At 39.3% G+C, this 21422-nt stretch overlaps 1 protein-coding gene across 13 annotated transcripts in view; it reads right to left on the bottom strand.

The window, feature by feature from the left end:
* Positions 1–21422, bottom strand: part of cadps2 (Ca++-dependent secretion activator 2) — a 137440-nt gene that overhangs the window by 86788 nt on the left and 29230 nt on the right. For all 13 annotated transcript variants that reach the window (XR_014603694.1, XR_014603695.1, XM_084094532.1 and 10 more), the window contains exon 2: positions 8487–8600. Coding sequence is in view for 11 of the 13 variants with exons in the window: in XM_084094532.1 (XP_083950658.1) it covers positions 8487–8600 (114 nt within the window). In the remaining 2 variants the exon portion in view is untranslated. The remainder of the gene's footprint in view (positions 1–8486; positions 8601–21422) is intronic.

Raw genomic sequence — 21422 nt, 5'->3', positions numbered from 1 at the left:
TCACATTTACAGTTGCTCTGAAAATTTTTGCAAGCAAAATCCAGTCATTTCTGGCAAAAAAAAAAAAAAAAAAAAATCGGATTTTTTGAATCACGCCTGATACAGATCAGAATTTGTTGCCCATGCTTAAAACACAAAAATCCGCATGAGATCTGATTTTTTCGCATTCGTTCTGAGCCACTTCGAAATGTGGTTTTAAATCAGATACATATTCAATATTTGGACATCTGACCTGCATGTAAACGCGTATATACGATTCGCCACCACAAGGCGAGGGCAACACGTTAGATAGCTTTTTAATGTCAAATTATGACACAGATGTGCCTGAATGTGCTCACACTAAAACTCACAGCTTATTCTTTTACTAAGGTGGAAACTTTAGTTTAGACTTTAAGAAATTGCACACACACACACAAACATTCAGGAGCATTGAAACTAGTTTTCAACCTCTGCCACGTGAATCAACAGCTTTGCTACTGAAAGCTTATCATGGGCTATTTCTCAGCAAATTAGTTGATAACTTTGCTGTTTTTGTAAACAAACTAACAAGCATCATTATTACATACAGACGCACGCAGGCAATTCTCTCTCTCTCTCTCTTTAATTCCTTCAAATAAAATAAAATCTTACAGAGCTACTAAAAAAACAGGCTAAATGGAAATTACCGCTATTTTCCAGTCTAAATCCGTTCAGTCAGATTTTGTGCTGCAAACATCCATGACAGCTTTTAACTTATACATACTGGTAAATAATCATGGCCACCCGATGTGAATTATAAAATAGTTTTAGTACGGCCATTCAAAACCGAGGGTTTACCCTGTTGCATAGTGAAGCGATCACCAACGGAATCCTTTTGGGAGGTGATTAATGTAAACACAGATATTGGGTACCAGTCGTGTCTAAAGTGAATGTAAACAGGATGGACAAAAAGAAACGTATATGGTCAAAAATCTGATCTGTGCATTAAGACATGCAGTGTAAACACAGCCTTTAATAGGAAACCACACGTTTGGGAGTTTCGAGTGAGGGAAAAAGAGTTTCCCATGCAGATTTCACTCATGTTTATGTTGGTCACACGAATTCGCCATGCTGACCAACAGAACGCTGCTTGATTTGAATGTGACTCTACATTAACAACGGACCATTTTCCCCACAAAATTGTGACCGCACCTTTAGACTTTTAGTCAGCTAGTGCGAGTGGTTCAGACAAGATATAGCCAGATTAATCATGGTTTAGAGCCTCTTATCAGAGCTGAGAGCACTGTTTGAATCGCTAAATCCATTTTGGACTGAAACTGTTTTCGAATTGAAGATTACTGCAACATTATTTTTCGTTGTGTGAAACTGATTCTATCAAGCCACAAGGGCTCTTATTACCCAAATAATTTCTGAGAAGATAACATTATTGAAATCGGTGACATGAATGATACAAAAACTGAACCACCTCTTTTCTAACAAATTTCCCCCAGCCATTTTATCATTTCAAATAAGCATCCAAGTCAATATAACTTTGTTTCTTTGCATTTATCAGTCAGACAGTAAAACTACAGTTTCATATATTCTAGAGAAAGGTAATAGCACACCTCTCCTCAAATGTGGAAAGTAATAGCACACCTTTCTTTAACAAGCCATATGATATGATGTATCACTCATGTACTAAGTACCAGTGAAGCAGGGATGAGATGCACTAAATGCAAGGTTGGCTCAGGTTTAAGGGTTTATTTGAATTTTTAAAACAAGTTAAATCAATAGTAATGGGTATGCCTGCCTTGGGGTAAAAATGTCTCACCAAGGGGATAAAATTGGTCACTGTTACGTGAAATCTATATAATCTTTATATATTAAGCATACCTTAACTTTAACCATCAGGCTAATACCACCCCATATGGGGCCCTAATCATGAATTTTACATTAGATTAGGCCGTAATGGGAAGGTTGATGTTATTATTGATCGAAATGAGTCCATGGCAACATATTGATGCTGCACACAATGGAAAGCTGCCATAATCAATAAATGGCAAAGGCTGGAGACAGAGGATAAAAATGGCAGCTCTTCTGTTCACACACAATAGCTCTATTATTATAATTGAAGATAATTTGACAGGTCCTCAGAGCGTAATAAAAGGAAGTGCATTCTAAATCAATGCCTTTTTTTAGCTTAGTGCCAGTATAGAGCAGCTTAACTTGCAAAAAGCAAGTACTAAACAGCTCCTTATCAGTCCTTTATCAAAAACAAACAACATTCAGGATCTGCAAATGCATGCCATGCAGGCCATGTCCACACTAATACGTTTTCGTTTGAAAATATTTTTCTCTCCGTTTTGGCCTTCCGTCCACACTGAGACGGCGTTTTTATTGATGAAAACTAAGCGTTTTTGAAAACGCACTCCAAAGCGGATAAATTTGAAAACGCAGTTTTCCCGTTGTAGTGTGGACTGTGAAACCGGTGGTATTTAAAAACGATGATGTAAATTTAGTCATGTGACGCATATTGTGCCAATAGATATTCATGTTTATACCGGTATTGTGCCTGTTATGTGCTATTCACTTTCACATTGTTGCTAAAAATATTCTACATTGCACAATCTTCATATCACAGTCCTGCAAAGATGACAGAATTTACTCACATTTGCTGTCCTGCGCAAAACATGAGAGCAGTCGCGTTTTAGACCAAACATATGGTCCTGCGTGCGACCTGGACCGCATCAATGAATGGTGAGATATTTTACTAAATAAAATGATCCTGTCAGAAGAATTGCGCGATAACTTCATTATTTATTTTTCCATCTGAATCATATCAGTGATCTTTTGTGGGGTTTTAAGCATGCGCAGTAAGGTGAATTTAGCGTTTTCAGGCGTTTTTCAAAAGTTTCTCATCCACACTGAAACGTCCAAAAGCGCCTGAAAACGTTAGTGTGGACGGAGAGCGTTTATAAATGTAAATGTATCCGGATTAATGTAGACGTAGCCTGAAGCTTGTGGGAAATAATAAACAGGCTAGAGGAAATATGTTAGGTGGCTGGAGGATTCAAAAAAGGATGAAAACAGCAGAATTCCCCCTGTGTTCTCAGACTAAGGCCTGAATTCCATTAGAAAACAGTGAAAAATAGGTAAATAAAATGAATACATTTTTGAAATATATATAATAAATGTAAAAAGATTCAAAGTAAAACACAACAAAAAAAGTTAATTTAATTAAATCATTTTTAGTTTTTACTGTTTACGTTTCTATATATTTTTTTTCCTATTGTGACATATATCTGAGTGAAATGGCTTCTCAAACAAGAAGGGCAGGAATTGATTTTGTCCAAGAGGAATTGATTAGACGGTTGTGGTTTGCTATTGGTCGATCTCATGTGATTGACAGGTTGTCCCGCCCTCGTGCCAGTAAACGCGTCATCAGAGAGAAGAGATGCCGCTGCAAGAGGGAGGGGGGAAGTTATTTTGATTAAATATTATGAGGGCACATGAATTTAAAAAAATATATATTTATAACAAATACTGCAACATTCCATAAAAAAAAAATCAGATGTCAATTTTTATTTCATGGTGACTTGAAAAGCTGTTAACATCTTTTACAACCACTGAGCTCTGGGCAATCCAAAGGCCAAACCAAAGGCACTGAACTATCTCACACCTGTAGTTCATCTTGGTTTTGGCACTTTCAGCATCAGTGGGATGCTCCCACGTCCTATAAACCCACTAAAAATATCTCAGCGGAAAGGAAGAGATCTGCAGAGACTAATCCTACATCTTTAATTCACAGCACATTCCGTCAATCAATGAAAGCAGTGGCAGGCAGCTCCTGCTTGACTGACACGCTAATGAGAGTTATGTCTACACCGTGAACATGAGAGCTATTTTTTGTCAGAAATGGCACTCTTTAAAAAAAAAAGAGAGAGTGTAGAACCTCTTTTGAGGATTTTACTTTACTGATTGCCTCAATAAGTATGTGACCCTGTATGATCCACAAATTCTCACTTTGCACCAAAAAACCAAAGTGGGGATCTATTTTCCACACAATAATTAACATTAGGGGAATCACTTCATATTTAAATCTGATTATTTGCGAGAAAGCTCTAAGATACAACAGGTTACTTGGTAACCTGGCTAGTCGCCATAAAGAATGTGTGTTTGTGATTTATGAGATCTTCAGAGTTGATCTCAGTCCTGCTTGGCTTGGCTTATACTAATTGACTGATTCTGAGTGCAGCATTCTGTTGCTTCAGTAAAGAGTTGAGTTAAAGAATAACTAAATGCTTTAATTTGAGGCCAGTCCACTCACACTGAAGTAATGACTATTAAAACATTAAACACAAAACGGAAATGGGGAGAAGTAGGAAGAAATAATGAAATAAGATGCAATAACAGTTTCGTCAGAATCTAAAATGACCAAATTCACAAAAATAACTTGCTCTTAATATTAAACATCATTAGATAATTATTAAAATGGGCAAATATTTTAACATAATGTAATCATTGCATGATCAAATGTTCGATTAAGGTCACAGGAATTTTATCTGCAATAATTAAAAATCATTAAAAAAAAGATTAGGCCTACTTCTGATCCTACATGCTGATTGGTCAATACAAAGTTCCATCTGTGTTATATACACAAATGTAACCAACCTATTTAAATTCAAATCAACTAATCGTATAAGTGTTTGCCATCACCATAGATGTTCTGTTCCATAATTCCTGACCGCCGGATATGGTTAAACATGGAGAAAAATGGTCATGCGCTCACGTATGATACAAGAATTTCGTGTTGATTCAGTCATACGTGGCCTTGACCAATGACGTACAGGAGTCCATAAAATCTTCTGTTTACGTCATTCTCGTGTTTCTTAACATTGTTTCTTAATACAACAATCAACCTTTTTTTTTTAAATATATATATATATATATATATATATATATATATATATATATATATATATATATATCCATCCTTTTTTATTTAAAGCAATGCTTCATGGGATTGCAGTTCTTTCCTTCACAAAAGCTGGTAAGTACTAGGGGTGAAACAATACATTGATATGGATCGATGCATCGATCAAACGTCTAACGATACGATGCATCGATACCACACATAAAATATCGATATACGGTACCTTTATTTTGACACACTCCACATCCTCACGTAACTTTTCTCCGCTGAAATAGACGCCTGACAAGATTTACTGAACCCTTTATCACAAAAGCCGGTATTTTCCACTGTCAAGGCATCGCGAGTTCATGTTTTACAGCAGAAACAACAAGCCCCGAAAAGTCTGTTTTAGCGAATCAGTGCGCAGTATTCAAGTCAGGTGACAAGGCTGCTTGATTGTCACTTTGAAAAGACGCGCTAGCTGAGAGGAGTTTCGTCAAAGCTGACTAAAAGTGATCGAGGATGGATTTCAGCGAACTTGATGAACCCGTGATATCTTCTTCAGGGCGTAAAAGGAAAATAAAAGCTGAAACTTTTTCACGGAATCTTGCTAAAACAGCACGTTAGTGGTGAGGGAAAAGCTCTCTGTATTGCGTGTACGTTAATCACAACAACAAAGTTTGACAGGCGTCTATGTCAGCTGAGAAGATTAACGTTACAAAGATTAACCAAGTGTTTTATTATGTATCATAGCAATTACTTGGCTTTGTTTAACTCTGAAACATGAAATGTGGAGTTATCTGCTTTTGCCACACAAAAAAGAAAATATATATATATATATAAATAAATAAATATATAAATAAAATATAAATATAAATATATAAATAAATAAAATACTTTCAATGAACTTTAATTTTATAAGTTACCTGTATTTTTTTTTGCAGTTTGACACAGCTGCAGTTTGATTGATATTTAAATGCACAATATAAAAACAAAACATGATATATGAAAATGAACAAGAACGGAGTTATCTGTTTTTGCAAATGAACTCATCTGTTATAGAGTTCATTTGCAAAAACAGATAACTCCATTCTTGTTCATTTTCATATATCATGTTTTTTTTTTTAAACTTGTAACAAACAACTTGTAAATGTCCCAATTGGGAGAGGGTGTGCAATTTTCAAAGAGTTTAATTAAACTTTCATGTTATATATTTTTGCATGTATTAGTGTGAGTTAATAAACGTAACTGGTTGTGTACACTTGGCACATAATATCTAAATATTGATTAATCGATCGATATAGCCCTGAATCGAATCGTATCGTAATCGTATCGTAGAATTTTTTTAGGTATCGGCAAATATCGTATCGCTGGCTGAGAGAATCGATATCGTATCGTGATTAACTGTCCGATTTACACCCCTAGTAAGTACACAGTCTTGAAACTTTGTCTTTTATTTCGATTTTTTAAATAGTTTTTTGCTTCAAATCAAAGTTTATACCCTCTTCAATGAAGACTTTTTAAAATCTTCCAGAACCAAGTCCGCTGAAGAAGTGGGCAGTCACTGTTGCACTCCATACAGGTTGCATGAATACCCTTTTTTACTTGTCTGCACTACAAGTGATGAGTGACAAAACTAGGATGCAACAAAACTAGTGATAAACTAACCAATAATTGACTACACGGTGCAACCCCCATCAGACATTTCTTTCTACTCTTCATCTTCTAAATAATGAATGACAACACAAATCAAGACTCCCAGTGCCCACAAGTCTCTGGTGAAACACTGTGGCGTAAGCCACAAAAAAACCACAGAAGCTGAAAAGATGCTTTGATTTCTGCATGATGGCCAGTGAATGACAATTTGGAACTTTGATCAGCCAACCCAGAGTCCTCCACATGTGCTTGAGAGACTATCAGACCAAACTTCAAAGAGCTGCTTCCCATCCAGTGCAATTAATAGAGCGGAGAGTCAACTGATATGACATGATGATCCTGTTAGGACGTGAGAGGCATATCCTGTTCTAAAAGAAAATGAAATTAAGAGAGAAAGGGATGAAAGCAAGAAAGAGGGTGATTGACAATGAAAGACGTAAAAAGGTAAAAACACTGATTCAAACAGCTTGTCTGAGACCGTACATTGATGCGGTCTTATTTTTGCCTGTTTGTTATTCGCTGGAAACGTTACATGCCTGCTCGTACCATTAAACGAACATGAAAGACTTGAATAGAGATAAAAAAAGTGAGTGTGTGAAAGAAAAAGGAATGGCACCAAGGTAGGTAAAGCAATTTAAAGGGGTGGTTGATTATGATTTCACTTTTCTAACTTTAGTTAGTGTGTAATGTTGCTGTTTGAGCATAAACATCTGCAAAGTTACAACGCTCAAAGTTCAAAGCAAAGGGAGATATTTGCTTTTAAAGAAATCGCTTTTTAAGGACTACAACAAACGGCTGGTAGGGACTACACGACATTCCTCTTGGGTTAGTGACATCACCAACCCTAAAATTTACATAAACCCCACCCCCAGAACACGATTTATAGATTATCAAGACAGAATATGCTAATCATTGACTAGAAGATAACTACACATAAGCTACATAAATTCATCAACTAACCATTCAAAAATGTCCTGTTGCATTCTACATGTTGTCACTTCTTCTCTAGTCTCTCCATCATTGTCTGAATCTGGTTTGAACATAAAAGGCTAAGAGTTTTTGAAATGTTCAGTGCATGTCTGTGTGAGTGCAAGCTGTTGAAGCTCCGCCCTCTGTGCCTGGAGCAGCAGCTCATTTGCATTTAAAGGGACAGACACAAAACGGTGCGTTTTTGCTCACCCTCAAAAATTGACAATTTTAACATGCTATATAAAAATATCTGTGGGGTATTTTGAGCTAAAACTTCACATACACACTCTGGGGACATCAACAACTTATTTTACATCTTGTGAAAAGGGCATTATACCACACCTTTAAAAAAGCCCACTCGTGCAGCAGTCAACAAATAATTCAGCCAATCAATTTTCAAAAATTTATCAGCTGATCAAAGCACAAAGTCCCAGGCTTCTTCTGCAGGTGCAAAAAAAAGAAACACTTCTTGGATCTGGGATTATTGTAGGTCAGTCCAACAGCTCTAAAAAAAAAAAATTGCTCCTTTGAAATTTCCTTCAGACATCATTTATCTTTCAACCAACCACCAAAGAGAAGGACTCCTAGTAGACATAATATTACAAAAAGAATGGCAATGTAGTGACCCAACTGAGGCTATAAGTCACATGACTACAACAACATGGTGGATGTAGTACGTTTTCTTTCATATGACACACATTAATACTCTATAGAACAATTTTTTAAACGGTCATAAATTCGTTCCTCATTGAACAAAGTGCCTACTCTCAGACAATATCTGGTTTCAGACTCCGCTTTAGTTTGAAGCCAGTGTAAATAAAGCAAGTGCTCACCAATGCAGACACACAACACAATAATAAGACAATAATTCTACAAACTCAAAATGACAACATGAAAAATGTCACTTCAACTACAGACACTTCAGTCACATACTAATGGCCGCACACGTTGAAAGTAGTATATTTGATACGGAAATGAATTTGATTCTTGCCTCGTAGTAACTGCGCACGGCGTTGCAGAAAGCCTCATCGGCGACAATCTGTGTCTCTCCTTTCAGGAAGGCCTGGAAACGTTCCTTTACCACCTGTAACTGCTGCTTGTTTAGCTGAGAAAAGAAAAGAGAAAAAACAAGTTTACTGAAGATGTGATCAGTGGAAAATCAGTGGCATTACTTCTCATTTCTTCAGTGAATAAGACATATATAGTTTTTAATAATGCTTTCTATAGCACCTCTTCTGGTAACGCTAAGAATGCGATGCAGTGCCGTTGAGCGTGTGGCAATATAAAAAGCCATTTTCTGCTAAATTGTTATTTGCAATTGCATTTAACTAGTAAAGCACATGGAAATGGCTTTCCATAAATACAAATATCCTAATTTTTTACTTGTCTGTATTCATAAATGTTTTTCGCCATTATTGATGTTTTGGTTATGAATAATGAGGGGAAAAACACAATTATTTTCCCATCCCTTAATGTGTTTCCAAAGCTGATGTAAAATCAGCAGGAACTGTGGAACAAATACATCGGTAATGTTTTAGAGGGAAAACATCTTTATTCAAAAAAAAAAAAAGCTTTTTGCTTGAAAAAAAAAAAAAACCGAAACAAAAAAACATTAGTCATACTCTTTGATGTTGTTTGGAGGGGATTATATCCAATCAAGTTTACCCACAGGGCGCATAAGACTAGGTAGCTTCAGAAATCAGGACTATTAACAGTCATAATCATAGTTATGACTCATAAATTAACATCCAGGATGGCCATTTCAAAAACCGGCTTTGGCACAGACCTATGGTTGGAAATTCCTAAATAGAAGCAGCCGTCAAGTAACAAAACACATGAGATGGCAGTTCATACCCCACCCCAAAATGCAGTTCAAACAATCTGTTCAAATTTTTTTTTTTTTTTTTTAAGAAATTAATACTTTATTCAGCAAGGATTAAACAACATTTATGTTATAAAATATTTCCATTTCAAATAAATGCTGTTCTTTTGAACGTTCTGTTCTATTCATCAAAGAATCAAATTACCAAGTATCAAAACTGTTTTCAACATTGATAAATAGAAATGCAAAACGCCATTTTAGAATGTTTTTTTAAGTGTCGTGTCAAGTTTGATAAAATAAATGCAGTTTTGGTGAGCATAAGACATTTTTTCAAAACCATTAAACATCTTACTGACCCCAAACTTTTGAACAATAGATTATGTACTTTTTGCTTTATAACAGGATTTTAACCTACATATTTTAGGTAGAAAATGCTGATAGTAGGCGTGCCATGAGATCTCGTGATTAAATCTTGAATAAAACGTGACGGTTAATGGTTAAAAGATAGTGATCTCCCACACACCCACACAATCTCATTCCAAAATGACAATGATTCACCTATGTACATTAAACCTTTGACAAAATCACACTGGAACATTCAGATCTGCGCTGCCACTGATGCTGACCCAGAGAAAGTCAAATCATGTGTAGGTATGAAACAGCTTTACAGATCTTTTCAACCACAAATAAGTTTATAGTTCGCATAAAAACCACTGATGTCTACGGAAGCGATCAAAATAGTCTCCTTTTAAATTGAATTTAACATGGCGCTTCAAATAACGATTGTATTAATTACATCATTACACCACCAAGTGGTGACAAGTGACTGTTAAAAAAAAAAAATGTATGTCATTAAATCATTCATTCAATATATTCGTTCAAAAATGCTGATTCATCCAGTAATAAAACAACTAAAGTATTTATTAAGGAGTCATTGAATCATTAATTCAGTTTTTTAATTAATTCAGATAAATTAAACATTTTAAATAGACTGCAGCAATCAACATTTTGTCAGAACCTCTTGTAAATTACATTATTTGATTCTCAATTCATCCAGAATTGTGCAGCTCTAGTTAAAACATTTCAAAATGCACCTGCATTGTTTTGCATTTTGTGATTTTCAGTCGAATAAAAGTCTAATTTTCTAGTCATATATTTCATCATTGAAGATTTCTTAAAAATAGTGTTAAAATAATGTCTCATCTTGTGAACCCAACATTGTGTATCGTCTTGTGAGCTAAGTGTATCCTCACACCCTTAGCTGATACATTGTACGAAGTGTAAACAATGAAGAAGTCAGATTTGTTTGCAAATAAAGCATGTAAATAATTTCAAGCACAAAGCTATGCCACAACTCACTCTTGAAGGACACAGATAATTCTTAGGACAAAAATACTCATTTCAGATCTAAAGCGTTATTATATTACCATTTTTAACAAATTGAAGATACAACGTAATCGAACAAAGCGATCGTTGACCCTGACCATGATCCTGAAAAGCAGTGGAGTTTTGTAGCAAACTGCTCTGTTTATTTCCCTTCCTGTTGGATAGATGGTGAGCCCTCAGGCAAATGTAACAGATGAAATGTGCTACGACTGTCAAAGGTTTTAAAGCCACTGTAAATTCTAATATTCCCACCGAGTTACAGCAACCTACAGGATATCATTGATTTTGATGGCATCTAAAGTTATGCCTCGTGAAGTCTTTGAATTAGCATTCTAGCAGACATCAGTTTCTAAATACAAACATATCCCATGCTGATTCAAACACATAGATGGTGTTGTTTACCATGTTGAGAATATGTTTGTGGTTGTGGTGCTATTAGTACTTTGACCAGAGACGGTCTAATAAATGCACTTGTTTGACATCAGCACAGCAACAGCACAGTGCTTGCATCTCCTCCATGTAGCATTCGCTGTTGTCTCGCTTTCAATAACTTATTCACTTTCTGTTGTGATTGATTCGGCCTCGTCTCTTTGTGAGACAGTCATTCAGTCTCTCTTGTTTGTAAGGCAATGTGCAAGGGTGTCGACAGCCTCGCTCTAATATCCCTCACACCGGCATGCAGTGAGAGGCAAAGAAAAAAGTGATAAAGTATAAGACTGTTTGAGGATCATTGATAACAATATTTAAAAATTAAAGATTGATATTATTTTAATACTACACATACATTACTTCTTTAAATAATCCATTGCCAGTAACCAAGTATCTGGTTGTCACAACAGTAGGTGGCAGTATTAACACTGCATGCCACCTAAAAGGAAAAAAAGAAGACAACAACGCAATGGCTGTATCCGAAATTGCATACTCTCTAGAGTAGGTATTATTTTGAATAAGTAATTACTTCAGGATCGCTAAAAAAGTATGTTCTATATAGTATGAATGTAATCTGGACGCACTACATTCGCTATGCTGTCATTATCATGTGACCTACCATTCACAAATCCTCTCCTCATGGGATAGAAATGTGGCCAATATGCGCATTTCAGAATCTCGTCAGAAGTAGTAGGTCATCTAGTTACTTTTTGCCTACTACTGCGAATTCGGACATTCTTATTTAGTCACATTCAGTTTTTATTATATAGGCCTAGTAGGAAAGTATGATATGTCAGAGGCAGCCAACGTGTAGCTACTACTGCTGCACAAACTCATATCAGAAAAAAAGTGAGACAGCGAGAAAAAAGTGTGACCAAAGTGAGACACTCTACCCATCCCTGAAAAAAATTGCTCTTCAGGGAGTTTTTCAGAAATTCATAAAAGTGAGACTTTCGTAACAAACAAAAATATTGGGTAACACTATAGTTATCAACTACAACTATTAACAAAAACATTTGCCTCAAACTCATAATTACTGCTTATTAATAGTTAGTAAGGTAGTTAAGTTTAGGTATTGGGTAGGATTAAGGAATGTAGCATATGGTCATGCAGAATAAGGCATTAATATGTGCTTTGTAAGTACTAATAAACAGCCAATATTCTAATATGCATGCTAATAACCAACTAGTTAATAGTGAGAATTGGACCCTAAACTAAAGTGTTACCAAATATTGTGTAGTCTGAACCCGGTATAAGACTGACAGTGAATCAGATAATCATCAGATCATTTTATGAACCAAACTCAGATAAATTCAGACAATTTCTGACATGCGTGAGATCTTGAAACTTGTAATACTAAATTCACTGGACATGCGATGGTCGCCAGCGTTCGCTCATGTCACTCAAAATCACCAACTCACTGAAAATGAATGACTTCTAGTGACTGCAAGATGCTGACTGTGTGAAAAAGACATGACAGTATTTTCTCACAAGGTTATTGGTGGTGGACTTGAGTCTGGTTGCTGTCAGAGCTGATATTGTTTGCTGTGAAGGTGATTTTCCAAGGGTCACCGGTAGGGAAAATGAAACTGGGATTTAGTTGCACAAACATAACCGCTATCTGTGCATAGTGATATATACAATGGGCAAAGATTTTTAACTACATGATTATTGTGGCCAAAAGAATTCACAATAAAGTTTAGAGGCCCTATCACAAAACTATTTTGCTAGTTTCAGCCTGACGCAGTTATCATTTTCATGTCCTGTGCCACGTTGTTTAAATAGCAAATGCATTTGCACCCATGGGCGTGCTGGTCTGAAAACGAGGTGTGTTTAGGCGCATTGTTGCCGCTTTGCTATTTTGAACCAACTGAAACCTGGTCTAAAGTCAATGGCGCAGTATTTTTTTTGTTATTTAAAGAGCACGTTGTGCACCTATAGGCGGGTCCACAACGCGCATACAATCTGCTTATTACACACGGAGATAGCACACAAACATGCCAAATATAAAAAATAAAATGATTAAAATGTATTAATCTTAAGATAATATTAAGATTAATATTGTGTACATAAAGATATGGTGGAATCTGACTTGTCCCGTAGATGGTCTGCTTGTGCGTTTTAACCTTGCGCACGAGCAGTTCCGTTTGCGCTCTGGAGACGCGTTCAGTCTTTCCACTTGCAAATCCCGCAAATAGCAATCCGCCATGGCGCGAGTGCAATTGGCTTTTAAAGGGAATGAGAGATGAGACTCTGGTTGGTTTATTTCATGTTATGCCCAAAACACACCCAATACTCATTAAGAGAATAGGAACAATCCTTTTAGACCACGCGCCGACCATTTTTCCCATCGTTAAACTAGCAAAAGTGGATTCAGACACGCCCTAAGTGCACTTGCGCCCTGCGCTTTAGACCATGCGCTTAGATCGGTAAAATAGGGCCCTAGGTCACATTTACCGCTGCTTGGTGAAATTTATCAGGTCATTCCGATAGGAATCCGCACAAACAGGAGATTTTCATGAAGGTGAAAAAGTTCACCACACAGATTTCACCTATGTTCTAGTTATTCATGTAAATCAACCAAGCAATATGTAATAAACATGTAATAAACCAGAAAGCTGCTTGGTTTGAATGTGTGTGAGCTGTTCTTCATACATACACAATTTGTCGCTATTGACAATGGAACTTTTTTGCATTTCACTGAAATGTTGCCAATGTGACCTCAATTTGAATGCTATTCATTCTAATAATTCATTTTTAACTGTGTTTATTGCATTTACTCTCTTTAGTAGCCAATGAATCGCACTCAAAATACAAGTGTAGACAGGCAGGGAGAGAGTTTGTAACCAATTTTTTCAAAAGCAAGTCTAGAAAGCCTTAGAAAAGCATTAGAACTACCTGATTGACGGAGAAGTCATTCAAATGACAAGGACAGAAATGAAAGTTCTCTTACGAGAGGTCTCTCGTACTGCGTAAGTATCTTACGCTAGGGGAAAATCCCTTTTCCGCGAGATATTGAAGCCAAAAAATTATCCTTAATTTTGTATTATTGTAAAACGCGTTGCGGCAGCATACAGACATAGGCAAGACGGCTCGTGTGCCTATTGGCTGTTCTGCGGCAACTGCAGCAGCCTATCGAGCGAGGCCTAGCGTGACGTCAGACCCAATGAGGGTGCTTCGCGCCCACTGCGTCACGTCCCACCGAAACGGGCGTGGCTTAGGCCTATAAATCCAGCTCGCAGGCAGCTGATATCTGATTTTTCATCTCTTCAGCGAAGCACACGCATCGCTGGATCCGGAGAGAAGCCGCGCCGTCTGAGAAAGCCTTGCAGCGGGACGAGTCGCCACTGAAGTCGCTGGCCGCGCCGCCTTCAATCGCCTTCCTGCTGCGCTATCCGGCGCCTATATCCTTTACTCTCTGCTGTGTGCGTGTTCGCCGCCGCGACATACACTGTCTAAAAGAGATTGCGTCTTTTTAAAGATGCCTTCCTGCGGCTCGTGCAGAGCCACACTCAGCGACGGGGACCGCCATGTGATCTGCGTTTCCTGCCTGGGTGAGGATCATGCAGCTCTCACGCTCGCTGACGGCGGCTGCCCTCATTGCGAGCTACTGCCTATGGCGACTCTGAGGACTCGCCTGGCATTTTTCGCTGAGACTGCACCTCCGCCCGCTGTGGTGCCGCGCCGTAAAAAGCGCCGTGCTCAGCGGGTCCCGGAACCTTCCCCCGCCCATCAAAGCTCGCCGGTTCGCCCGCCAGCTTCACCGGCTTCCGTCACGGACAGCGGCCGCCGTCCGCCGCCGCTTCCGTCGACGACGCTGATGAGAAAGCCGCGTCGGGGGAAGATGATTCCTGCTCTCTCCTGGCATCGGGCAGTGAGGATTGGGCGAGCTCTGTGGATCTCGCGCCCTCTGCTCGTGCATCGTCAGGCAAAAGAGCTAGCATCGAGTCAGAGCTGATGCGTGTACTCGCACAGGCCGCGGCGAGCCTTGGCCTCGAGTGGTCTACGCTTGAACAGCCTGCTCACAACCGGCTGGATTGATTCTTTCTTCCTGGGGAGCGCGCTTCGCCTGCGTCCAGACCAGCGCCCTTTCTTCCTGAGTTACACGAAGAAGTCGCTAAGTCTTGGAACGCCCCCTTCTCAGCTAGAATGCGCTCTTCTGTTTCGCTAGCATTCTCCGCTGTTGACGATGCTAAAAACAGAGGGTACCAGTCGCTGCCGCCGGTCGAAGAAGCGATAGCAGCTCACCTTTGCCCGCCCTCCGCTGGACGGCGCGCTAAGCCGGCACTACCTTTGAAAGCTTGCCGCATGACGTCAACCCTGCTCAGTCACGCTTTCTCCGCCGCTGGGCAGGCTGCGTCAGCACTGCATACTATGGCCACACTGCAAATTTTCCAGGCCGATCTCCTCCGAAAGCTGGACGAGATAGGACCAGATGCAATTTGCGTGCCAGACTTGAGAAGTGCTACGGACCTCGCTCTCCGCGCTACTAAGTCTGCTGCACAGGCCATAGGACGGAGCATGGCCTCTCTCACTGTGACTGAGAGACACCTGTGGCTAACGCTCTCTGAGATGTCCGAGTCTGAGCGCACCGCGTTCCTCGACGCTCCGCTTTCTACTGCTGGCCTCTTCGGAACTTCCGTCAAAGATTTTGCGGAAAGATTCGCCAAGGTTCAGAAAGCGTCATAGGCTATGAAGCACTTCCTGCCGAAGCGCTCCAGTTCTGCAGCAGGCCGTGCGAAACCGTCTGCTCAGAGCTCACAGCCTCAGCCTCCGCCTACCGCCGCCACTTCGCAGCGCCGACAGGCCCGAAGTGTGAGACCGCGCTCTCGCTCAACTGGCCGCCGCCCCGCCCCGCGTGGGCCGCGGCCCAGGATTGCGGTAAAGCCCAAGGCCCCGAAGTCGTCCTAGCACGCCTAGGGAAACGACGGTGTTCAGGTCCCGCCTAGGGCTGTGCCGGTAAACTTGACAACCGCACCACCGCGGTTGTAAAGCGCCACCGCGGTGGCTGAGGAGTACCGGCGGTGGTTTGCAAAAAAAAAAAGTTTGTATGTGAATGCTGTTTTACATTAATATTATGACACACAAAGCTTTGTTTACAAAATAAATAATAGGTTAGCAATTAAATGTTATATTGCAGGCGCAGCCATGGAAAAGTTTGAATTCATGACGAATGAGAGAGTTGTGCGTGAGTCCATAAATTTAAACTTTGTCGGCTTTGAATTCTGGTTTGCGATCTTCACCCGATAATCAGCGAATTTAAAAATATTCCATTAGTTATTCCTTAAGAAAGTTGAATTGTCTACTTTTAAACAAAACAATTAAAAACGAAAATAAACCGACTAGCATATGTTTATGTATTCCGTATAGTGTGCAATTCTCTCTATAGGCGCGTTCACTGCGAAGATGACGAGTGAGCATCGTCAACTTCATCTTTGCAGCCCAACACTGACACAAAAAAAACCACTTTATTAATAAACAATTCAAATGTCTCCTTGCTATATTTGACACGTTCATAATCATTACTTTTGCCGGTTTGTGACAGCTGTTGTGTGCGTTATTGGCAGCGTCACCCACATGAACGCGTCAACCGCATCAGCACCAGAACATTGAGATTTTATTTTAGAGAATGATCGCACAACAGACATTAGAACATAATCGAATATTCAAAAATCGTGACTCATCCCTGCATGGAATCTCTTTTTTCTTTTCCCATACCTTCACTCGCGTCTCACCCATTTCCAAAGGGGATTATAAACGTTTCTTCCTTTGTTCGCTTTTAGGTCGATTATTTTCGTATTCTTTACTGTGGTAAAGTAGAAAAAACGCTGTAGGACAGATATAGCCTACATTTTTTACATGTACGTCAAATTCTTTTTAACACAGTTTGTGCTTGTTATTAGACATATTGGTATTGGCGCGTCAAGTTCATTTGTAAAGCGCGTTTCACACGCGCGGGTGATTTTAGTTTGGCTTTCTCTGGCAGCGCGCAAACATAGCTTAAATGTCTTGCCCATGTGGAAGATAAAATTCGCTCTTCATACCTTTTACAAGTAGAAAACATGAAGATATCAGAAAAGAGATTGATGGTCTCTTTCCTGCTCGTGTCCCACATCCAAAGCGCAGAGCGGTAGGCTGTATCACGCGTCTTTGTGTGGAAATATTAAACAAAAGTTTTTTTTTTTCTTAAATAGATTAAGATTTTTCTTAAATAGAATAGATTTATTATATTATGTAAGTTACCAGTATTTACTGATATTTATTGCAATGCTTTAGAGGCTTTATTGTGTTGTTTCTTTGTTTTTATTTATTTATTTCAAAACAACCCCCCAAACACCGCAACACCGCCGGTATTTGGGTCCATTACCACCGCGGTGGTAAAAAACTGCCACCGTCACAGCCCTAGTCCCGCCGCGGCCGGACTTCCACCAAAACTCATCGCTCGTTCAGTTCCAAGAAATGTGACTGTTCCAGTGTATTTCGCAGTCAACAAGCCGGTTCCATTGCCCGCTTGCCTGCACACAAATGCCGTTTTCACGGCTACCCAGATAAATCCCACAAAGAGTGTATTTTCTGGTGTCCCGGCCACGGCCGATGGTGTTATGAGTGTAGACAAAATGCCCACTGTGCCCAGTGCTCATTCCTACACACAAGCACAGCCTGTCACACAGGGCTCGCGCACATAAAATCGACCCAGTCCGATTGCGCATTGAATGTAGCAGATGTGCCCACTGCCCAGTGCCCACAATCACTACGTTCTGCATGTCTCGAGGTTTCTGTAAAAACGAAACCAATGTGCATTCGTTCTGCTCAGGCGGACAATGCTCTCGATGTGGTAAATGTGCCTGCTATCCCGCGCCCACATCCACGCATAGACATGACAAGTCCTACGGGACTCGCCCAGCCCTCCCCCTCTCGGTTAACCACCGCAGAGGAGTCGAGCGCGGGCAATCTGCCCGCTGTTATCAGCGTGCCCTCTGCCTCGAATGTCATAAGCGAGACGCTTGCGTTACAGCACACCGAAGCCCCTCTGTCGTTGAGCGACCAGAGTGCGCTTCGTATTCAACCCCTAGCCACTCGTGCAGATGCATGGGCAAGGCTACCCGGGGTTTCGAAGTGGGTGCTAGGCATTATAGAAAGAGGCTATTCGCTACAGTTTTGCCGACGCCCTCGTCGCTATGCGACACGCGTCGAGACCACGGTAAAAACAGAAGCAGCACACCTACTTTGAGCCGAAATTTTGAAACTGTTGAGCAAAGGGGCCATAGAGCCGTTATCTCAAGCTCAGAGCGAAGGAGGGCTATACAGCAGATACTTCTTGGTGCCGAAAAAAGACGGGGGTCTCAGACCCATACTAGATCTAAGGCAACTGAACAGAGTGCTTGCAAAGCGACAGTTCAGAATACTCACGACCAGAAAAATCTCTCCATTTTCTCATTCTTAATTAATTTTTATTTTGTTCTTCTTTCTCACATTCTTACATTGAAGGCGTTTTTCTTTTGCCACTCCCTGAGCATGACAACCCCTTCACATCGTCATGGCAACATCTTCTACTGCGTGGCAAGAGTCGGCTTCCAAGGACCAGCCTGGCTGTGCAGCAATCCAGCTACAGCAAGCCACTTTCTTATGTCTTATGTCTAACTTATATATATATATATATCAATCAGAGACAAAGGGTAAGACCCCAATCATTAAATGACCACTAGCTGCCACCACTCACTGAGGAGTAAAAGAAATGCAAATCAACTTTTGAACTAAAAATATGTCTCAAGTATTTCAAGGTAAGAAGTCAAAATGCTACAACAGATACAATTTAACAGAATTAGAAGCTATTAAGAGGGTGAATTAATCATAAAATTGTTATGCGGGCACAGAATGAATCTAGAAGTTCTAACAATTCTGTAAATAATTTATTCAGCCTCGTTTTGTTTCAAAATCTGTATGACTTCCTTTCTTACACGGAACACAAAAGCAGAAACTCTGACCAATGTTTATACTGCTCTTTTCTCATACAACTAAAATATACACTGACTAAAGCATTTCAAACTCAAAAAGTGATAATAAAGTAAAGTAAAGCACCATAAAAGTGGTTCATGTAACTGAAGTAAATAAATGCTGTATCCATATTAAACTTCTTGCCAACACTGACAGCCTACAATGAAACACTAAAACACTTAAAACTAAAATAATTTATTTTGGTTTAACAACATTAATTTAAGCAATTATTCACTGTTGATGTAACTGTGGCTGTTTCAGAGGAACGAGAGTGGGATCCAGATGCAGCAAACATTTATTCAAACAAACATATTAAAAGTAAATCCAGGCAAAACTGATAAATGCAGACATGGGCAAGGAAGGCAAACATAACTGACAACAAGCGCACACATAACATCCATAGAAGGACAACACCAGACAAAGAACATGAGAAACACTTGGATATATATATTCGTTGAATTTAATAAAAAAAAAGTTATGGTAAGTGGTTGCACACAATTGATTTTAGCTACATTTAAAATTGATTAAGTTCAACTTAATGCATTTGTTTAAATGTAGCTAAAATCAATTACCATACATTTTTTTATTAAATTCAACGAATCATTTTTTTCAGTGTATATATATACACACACTCAAGGGGAGATTGGCGAACAAGACACACCTGGGAGTGGAAACAATAATGAACTAATCAACAAGAAAAACTACAAAGGACTACAAAACATGGCACAGAACAGGAAATAACATAAGTCCACACAAGACAAGGGGAACACAAGACAGGAATCATGAAAGTTGAACTTTTGCCCCAGTTTCACAGTTCACTTTCATTGTAGCATAAAGAGCAGTGTGAACAGTCTTCAAAACTTCTCCTCCACAGTAGAAAGAAAGTCATCCATCATGGATCGACATATGGATGAGCAAATGATGCCAACATTTGCATTTTTGGTTGAATCGTTCTTTCAGCACCCTCAAGGAACTAAATTGATGACTTGATCATATAAACTAGCATGATTTACAGTGATCACTGATTAAATTTTGTAACTTTTCCTTCATTCCAATGAGGCTGAAGCAAATAAGTCCACAAGGCCGTAAGGGAACAGGTGTCACCCGGCACTCTCCTCCCAAACCTTGACAAAACATGCACCCCTCCTACTAATCAAACACACATTCACCTCTCCTTCAACAAACATGCTATAATGCATCTCTTCACTGTAACTTACATTCAATCATCAAATTAAAGGGGTAATATTAGAGCTAAGAGATAACCTCCATTACTGTGTTCAGACTATGTTCAAAATAGTAAACTAGCATATAATTTAAAACATACTCCACAATATGCACAGCATTTTAAGTATGTATAAATGTGTGTTATAAAACGACAAATACTTCAAACGCTGTGCTACACTGTTGTCACTTGACCTCATATGACCTAATATGCAAGTTTAATTCAGTGAATGGCCTCCATCTTGGATATATGTATACTTATTTATTATTTAGTCAATTTTGCATTCATAAAAACAATTCAACAATTTTCAACAATCTAATGCAGCTGATATTACAGTATCCAGCACATCCAGCTCTGTTGTACACTGCACACTGCCATACAGTATAAAAATGCATACTATGTGCAATATACATACTGTATACTTAAAAAATAGTAAAAGCAACATACAGTGTAGTATGATATTATGAACACAGCCTAGGATCTAAACTTGCAACCCTGCCATCTGATCGATTACTAAAGACTCACAAGAGGGTTAAATCTGACCTTGCTAGAGAAAGACACTCATGGCCACATGTGATGTTCTAAACAAACATCCACCCCAACAACTATACAGATCAACAGGCAAAAAGGAAGAGAGAGAGAGAGAAACAAAGAGAGCAACAAAGAGTGTGAAGAGAACGTGTGTATGTGTAGCCTATATGACAGTGATTCCCACCGGCACCATTGGGAGCTAATGGAGAAGAAACACTGCAGACATTTATCACAGAACAACATGCAGAGCTAACAACCCTGATGGCTGTTCCTGTCTCCGCCACGAGCCTTTGTTCAAGCCCATTAGTGGAAACACATTGCAAAATGGCACCAAATACCCACTCAAACCAAAGTGTGCCTCACATACAGGTCTGTAGTGTTGACACCTCAATATTTGAGGGCAACAACCCAACTTTCTGATAGATCTGCACATTTGTTCTCCAAGTGAAAGTCATCACCCTTTTTCATAAGAGACCTTAGGTCAGGAAGGAAATTCTCTGTTTATTCAGCCATTTCCTGTCATTGTATAAAGGAGGTCTTCA

Source organism: Abramis brama (assembly GCF_963993115.1).
Source record: "Abramis brama genome assembly, chromosome: 20".
In the NCBI taxonomy this organism is placed as follows: Eukaryota; Metazoa; Chordata; class Actinopteri; order Cypriniformes; family Leuciscidae; genus Abramis; species Abramis brama.
Note: the sequence above shows the minus strand (reverse complement) of the source record. Positions and strands in the feature narration are given on the sequence as shown.